At 51.6% G+C, this 7211-nt stretch overlaps 1 protein-coding gene across 1 annotated transcript; it reads left to right on the top strand.

The window, feature by feature from the left end:
• Positions 1–1476: 1476 nt before the first annotated feature.
• On the top strand, positions 1477–6848 carry LOC143830175 (uncharacterized). The gene is made up of 2 exons (XM_077322200.1): positions 1477–3624; positions 6731–6848. Exon 1 carries the CDS (start codon positions 1823–1825, stop codon positions 3581–3583), a length of 1761 nt encoding a protein of 586 aa, XP_077178315.1. The 5' UTR covers positions 1477–1822; the 3' UTR covers positions 3584–3624; positions 6731–6848.
• The last annotated feature ends 363 nt before the right edge of the window (positions 6849–7211 follow it).

The following is a 7211-nucleotide window of genomic DNA, read 5'->3' as shown; positions in this document are numbered from 1 at the left end:
CCTTACCTATTAAATGTATTTCCATCTCATCCATCTTTCAAGAAGCACATAGTGGCATGAGTCAGATTACCTTCATTTCGTCCTCACATCAACTCTGTGATAGACTTCAAATGTTTATCCATGTTGGTCTGAAGCAGCAGAACAAAGGTAAAGCCCAGGAGCACCTTAAAGACCAACAAGACTTTATTCAAGGTTTAAGCTTTTGTGTGCATGCACATTTCCTTGAAAAAAACTTTGTTGATATTTAAGTTTCCATTGGGCTCAAACTTTGTTCAGAAATCTGAGATTATGAGGAAGAGAGACTGATCCATAGAGATTCATGGATGAATTAAACCATGGTCTCTTCAGTCCTCCTACTCTGATAACATGCTGATATACAAGCTCTCAGTTTTACAGCTATAGTTATATTCATTTTCTTAAATGTTTGTGTGTGCATTGTGTGAGGTCTAAATAGAAGGCTTCAATAGGCTTCTGAGTCTTAGAATAATAACAAGTAAGCAGTGGAAATATGCTACCTATAAGTAAGTATTAAAGCATGTGTCAAGAACTAATCTCCGTGTGTACTGTCAAGCACTCTATTTTTGTGCATTGTTCTGGTCTTTCAGTAATTTCCATTATAATTGTAATTGTTGTAGTCATCAATTATCATGGTAGGTCTTTCTGTTTCCCATTCATCTGAGTTTCACTCTTGTGGGGCTCAGAAAAAATGCCATTTTGAACCATTTCTAGTACAAAGGCTAAGATGTGGCAGAGTTCAAGATGAGCAGTGTCTCGATCCTATCATATTTCATCAGAAAAGAATGACAGCTTCAGAAAGATCTGGACATAGCACTAAGATTTTCAGACAACAAGGGGATTTCCACACCTGTTAAAAATAGTGAATTGCTTACCATTCATTGCTGTTATATTCTGGCCCCTCCATATGACACCGCCAACATGCAGCATCTTGGCAGTAACCGGCCAGCTACATCCCCCATTTTAAAGCACTAGGTGGAGAACCCAAAAAAGTGGATTAACCAACCTATGTAGTCCTACCTAATACAGAGCAACCAGCAGTCAACCAGCAGATGGAAGTTATGGAGACTAAAACATGCAAAATGTACCTGCCTCATCCTGCCCTCACTCCCACCCCCCCTCTCCCGGGGACAGGAACATATTTTTAAAACATATCTGAAATCCTGGAGCAACAGTGTACAAGAGTACAGGCGATGCCAAAAAGAATTTTTTTCCAAATTTTGTAGCACAAAGCATGCCTCTCTAAAGTTCCCCCTCAAATCGGGAACAAGATTAATGTTTAAAATTAACAAGACTCATGATTCAAGGAGGGGTAGCATTCAAAAAGTGCAATGCATCTATGATTACATGCATAGGCATAGCAATGGAGTGTCAGGATTGTAGAATCTCTGTCATAAATTAGCCTGAGTTCCTCCATGTCAGTTATACTGCTTAATTGAACCTGGCGCCTGCTAGCCCCGGCCTTGTAGTTTGTAGCAATAAAATAGAATAGTGATGTTATTCTAACCTTATCTTGTTATGGGCACACAGGGTTGTTGTCAAGTCTCTCAAGGATGGGAGTTTGGAATCCTGTTGTTGTTTCACATATGTCTTTTCTCACTAACCCCCCTCCTTGGGAACTGTCAAGTTTTGGGCGGGAGAAATGTATTGATAAGCTGAGGCAAATCTGGCTTCGAGTCAGATTTGACTTTCAGTCCAATGCGTATAGTGCTAATCAATAAAACTATTTTCTTTTGAATAAGTTTTGTTGTGAGTTTCCTGTGCGTCTGACATCAAGTCAAATCTCACAACTCCTTTCACCTGCAAAATGCAGGGCGAGGGACATACTTTTTCTGAGCAGGGAGAGGGCCTGGATTGGGACCTCTCCCAGGGCGACGGCGCGAGTGCCGGCCCGCACAGCTCGGGCATGATGCGGGCAATTTCGGGGACAACCCCGGGGCCCGAGGAATTTTTGGAACGACACGTCACCCAGCGCAGGCGATTGTCAAAATACGACCGCCCTACTGGGGACGAGAGGTGGCCGGAGCACCTGGGACTGCCTAGCTACGCGCTGGAGCCTGTGGGTGAGACACAGGACTTGCAGTACAAGCTGGACAGGGTGACTAACTGGCTGCAGGATCTTTCGGGTCGGTTGGATCCGGAGGAGAAGCGCCGAACGCAACGCCTGCTGAAGGAAGTGCGTGGTGGTGGTGCGCACGATACCAGCCTGCGACGAGTGAGTGGTGGGCTTGCACTGCGGGAGCACGGCATGGCGGACACGCAAGCGGCAGCGGATGCTGAGGCGTTGGCCAGGGCCAGGGCGCAGCTGGAAATCGAGGCGGAGGCAGAGGCTCGAGCGAGAGAGCAACGCGAACAAGAAGGCGAGGGCGAGGAGCGAGAGGACGAAGGCGGCGCGGGCGGCGATGGAGCCGGAGGAGACGGCGCGGACGGGGGCGAGGACGCAGCGGCGGCGGCAGCAGCAGCGGCGGCAGCGGACGTTGCGGGAGCCGAGGCGGCGGCGGCAGCAGCGGCGCGCGAAGCGGCGCGAGCGGCAGCGCGAGCAGCGGAGGCAGCCCGGGTGGCGGAACGAGCAAGAGCGGCGGCGGGGAGAGGACGAGGCATCGGCCGCGGTGCAAGACCCCCAGCACCGGCCCCGGCACCGGCGGATTGGGGCCCGGGGCGCCTACCAGCCCACCTCCGGGGTGTGGAGATGCGGAGCACCTATAAATTCAAGGCTAAGTTTTCCGGAGACCCCTCCGATTTTCCTACGTTTCTGGTGCACCTCCAGGCCTACATGATGGAAATGGGGTTCACTTTCCAGGATGATGCTGAGAAAGTGCGCTTCGTGGGCCAAGCCCTAGAAGGCAAAGCAGCCAAGTGGTTTGTGGACTTGTACCGCTATCACCCCCAAGCCATTCGTGACTACAACCATTTCATGAGAGCCCTGCGCCAGATGTACGTGGAACCGTTCGAACGAGAGACCGCGGAGAAGAAACTCAGGGCTCACCGGCAAGGGAAGTTGTCAGTGGTCGAGTACGCCAGGGAGTTTAAAGAGCTGGCTTCCTCGGTGCCGGACTGGACGGAGCCCCAACGTGTGCTGTCGTTTGTGGGGGGCCTCAATCCTACTCTGGCAGACAAATGCCTCCTCCTGGAAGACCCGCTTACAGTCGAAGGTTGGGTCCAATTGGCTGGGGAGATGGAAAATCGATTGGAGCGAGCTTCGATGGTGCAAGTCCTGGCAGGCAAAACCGTGGCGAAAACTTCCACCCCGGCGAAAACCAAGCCCCGAGCCAAGTTGGAGCCGTCTGAGCGCTCCCGGCGCATGGAAAAAGGGCTGTGCTTGGGTTGTGGCCAAGCGGGGCACTTTCTCGCAAACTGCCCCTCAAAAGCAACAGCGACCCCGAGGGCCGTGAGCAGCGCCCCACCGAAAGCCCAGCCTGCCAAGAAACCCACTCCCAAGAAAAGTGCCAAGTCTCTCCTGGCGCCGGTGACTGCCGTGCCAGCAGTGGACGACTCGGAGGAGGGAAGCGGGCTGGAGGACGAGGATCAAGCCGAGGAGCAGTCGGGAAACGAGGACGGTCTGCTGTAAAGGCGCCCCGCCAGCAGGCCGCCAACAGGGGCAAACGCGTGGTGAGTGATTCCCCCTTACTACTCCTACCTGCCAAGCTCTCCAACCCCAAGTCGGGGAAAACAGTGGGAGTCCGGTGTATCGTGGACTCAGGGTGCACCCAATCCCTAGTGAGCCCAGCACTGGCCGAGACTTTGGGGGTGGGAAAGGTGCCGCTGAGGGAACCCTTGCCCATCACCCAATTGGATGGGAAATGTGCTCCCGGAGGGGAGGCCACGGCGAAAACGCGCCCAATGGACTTGGACATAAAAAAACATTGGGAGCAAATCCAGCCTTTGGTAGCCCCTCATTCTGCCTTCCCTTGTGTGTTAGGGTTGGATTGGCTGAAGGAACATGACCCCCTAGTGAAGTGGAAAGAAGGGACCGTGGACTTTACCTCTCCCGCCTGCGAGCAGCACGCTCGACCGCGGGATTCCCCACTGACGGGGGTTGTGGCCGCTTTGGGATCGGGGGGGACAGCGCTCCCTCCTGTGTATCGAGACTTTGCTGATGTGTTCGCGGAGGTAGAGTGCAACCAACTGCCTCCCCACCGTAAAACTGACTGTGCCATTGAATTAAAGAAAGGGGAACCACTCCCCAAAGCCAAACTTTATTCCATGAGCCCCCGGGAAATGGCGGAGCTTAGGGAATTTTTGGATAAGAACTTGGCGAGGGGTTTTATTAGACCGGCCACATCTTCATTGGCGGCCCCGGTCCTTTTTGTAAAAAAGAAGGACGGTTCGCTACGTTTGTGTACTGACTACCGTGGGTTGAATGCGGTCTCCACCTGCAATGCCTACCCGCTCCCCCTGATAAAAGACTTGTTGGGCCACTTGGGGAAGGCACGAATTTTTACAAAATTGGATTTGAGGGAAGCCTATTACCGAGTTCGGATCAAGAAGGGGCACGAATATCTAACGGCTTTTAACACCCCCCTGGGGCAATTTGAGTACACCGTAATGCCGTTCGGCCTCGCCGGCGCTCCGGGCGTGTTCATGAATATGATTAATGAAATTATGCATGATTTATTGTACCAAGGGGTGTTGGTTTACATTGATGATATTCTTGTGTATTCTGAGAATGTTGAGAGTCATGCTGATCTGGTACGCGAGGTGCTCAACCGCTTGCGAAAGCACCAATTGTTTGCTAAACTGTCTAAATGTGAGTTCCACCGCGATGCGGTGGAGTTTCTGGGGTTCCGTGTCTCCCAAGCGGGGATTGAGATGGACCCTGGCAAGGTGCGTGACTTGCTGGCTTGGGAACCTCCCCGCACCAGGAGGCAACTGCAAAGTTTCTTAGGGTTCGCTAATTTTTACAGGACTTTCATCCCCAATTTTGCCAAAGTGGCGCTGCCCCTCACTGACTTGTTGAAAACCAAACAAGGGGGAAAAACGGCGAGCCGCCCGGGGACGCCCCTTCTGTGGACTCCCCCCTGTCAAAACGCATTCGACAAACTAAAGTTATTGTTTACGTCCGAACCCGTACTGGCCCATGCTGACCCTTCTAAGCAATTTACTGTACAAGTAGACTCCTCGGACGTAGCAATGGGGGCCGTGATCCTCCAAGAGGGGGAGGACGGAAAGTTACACCCGCTGGCCTATCTGTCAAAGAAATTCTCAGGGGCAGAGCGAAATTGGGCAATTTGGGAAAAAGAGGCGGCTGCAGTAAAATTGGCCCTTTCCACCTGGAGGCATTGGCTAGAAGGATCCGCGATCCCATTTGTAGTCTGGACGGATCATAAAAACCTTCAGGCACTTAAGCAGCCCCGATCGCTTTCCGCCAAGCAAATGAGATGGGCAGAGTTTTTCGCCCGTTTCAACTTCTCCCTAAAGCATCTGCCGGGTAAAATGAACTTTTTGGCAGATGCATTATCGCGCCTGCCCCAGTACAACAGCAAACGAGACCCATTGGTGGACACCGTTTTCACTCCCGCCCAACTAGGGATGGCCGCTGTGACGCGCAGCCACGTAAAGACTGATACGCCCATCCCAGGGGGCTGGGTCCAGAAGGGGATGTCACAAGATCCGGAGTTTTGCTCCCTCCGCCCTGATCTGACTGAGAAGGGGGGGCTCTTTTTTAAGGGCGAGAGACTCCTGTGGCGGCCAGGGGAAAAGTTTTGAAACTTTGCCACGACGCAAAAACTGCTGGACACTTTGGTTTTGTAAAAACTTTGCACCTAGTCAGGAGACAATATTGGTGGCCGTCCCTGCGCAAAGATGTGGAGAAATATGTGCAGGGATGCCCTGTTTGTATTGCCTCAAAACCGGTTGGAGGCAAGAAAAAGGGGCTATTGCAACCACAGCCCACCCCCTCTCGTCCATGGACAGATGTCACTATGGACTTTATTACGGACCTCCCTCCCAGCCATGGGAACACCGTTATATGGGTGGTAGTGGATGCTTTTTCCAAACAGGCTCACTTCATTCCCTGCACGGGGGTGCCTTCAGCACCAAAATTGGCTTCTCTTTTCATTGAACACGTGGTACGTCTGCACGGGATCCCGACACGTGTCCTGACGGATCGGGGCCCCCAGTTCGTTTCTAAGTTTTGGAGGGAACTCCTGAGACTTTTGGGGGTGGAGCAAGCCCTCACTTCAGGCTATCACCCTGAATCAAATGGCCAGACCGAAAGGGTAAACCAAATCCTGGAACAGTACTTACGTTGTTTCATCAATCACCAGCAGGACAATTGGGTCTCTTTATTACCGATGGCCGAATTTGCCTACAACAATGGGGTTCACGCCTCAACTGGGGTATCACCTTTCAAAGTAGTGTATGGGACTGATTTAGCAACAGCCCCCACCTGGGAGCTCCACTCCACTGAGGCTCCTGACATAAATAAATGGGCAGCCACCATCAGTACAGGTTGGCCAGAAATTGTAGCTAGCCTCAAGGAGGCAAAACAAGCCTATAAAGCTCAAGCGGATAAGAAAAGAGTACCTGCACCTGACTGGAAAGTGGGAGACCTGGCCTATTTGTCTACTAAGAACCTGAGGTGCCAACAGAAGTCAAAGAAACTTGGCCCTAAATACGTGGGGCCATTTAAAGTGATAAAACTGATTAATACTGTGACTGTTGAGCTAGCTTTACCAAAGACTTATAGGAATGTGCATCCGGTTTTTCATTCCAGCCTGCTGCGGAGAGCTCCGGTCCCTGACGAGTGGCACCCTCCTCCAGACCAGCCTGTGCCAATTTTCATCGATAAAGACACCCACTATGAAGTCAACCAAATTTTAGACTCTCGTTTGCACAAGGGTCGCCTTCAATATCTGGTCGATTGGAAAGATTTCCCCTCGGGGGACAAAGAGTGGGTGGAGGCAAGGAATGTGAAGGCACCCCGCCTCCTCCGGGCTTTCCATCGGGCATTCCCGGATTGTCCTCGCCCAGTAGATGCCGGCTAGATGGAGGAGTGAAGTTAGTTTTAATGCGGAGGGATGTCAGGATTGTAGAATCTCTGTCATAAATTAGCCTGAGTTCCTCCATGTCAGTTATACTGCTTAATTGAACCTGGCGCCTGCTAGCCCCGGCCTTGTAGTTTGTAGCAATAAAATAGAATAGTGATGTTATTCTAACCTTATCTTGTTATGGGCACACAGGGTTGTTGTCAAGTC

The sequence above is a fragment of the Paroedura picta genome, chromosome 2 (assembly GCF_049243985.1).
Source record: "Paroedura picta isolate Pp20150507F chromosome 2, Ppicta_v3.0, whole genome shotgun sequence".
NCBI classification, from domain to species: domain Eukaryota; kingdom Metazoa; phylum Chordata; class Lepidosauria; order Squamata; family Gekkonidae; genus Paroedura; species Paroedura picta.
The sequence above is the reverse complement of the archived record's forward strand: the minus strand, read 5'-3'. Positions and strand labels throughout refer to the sequence as shown.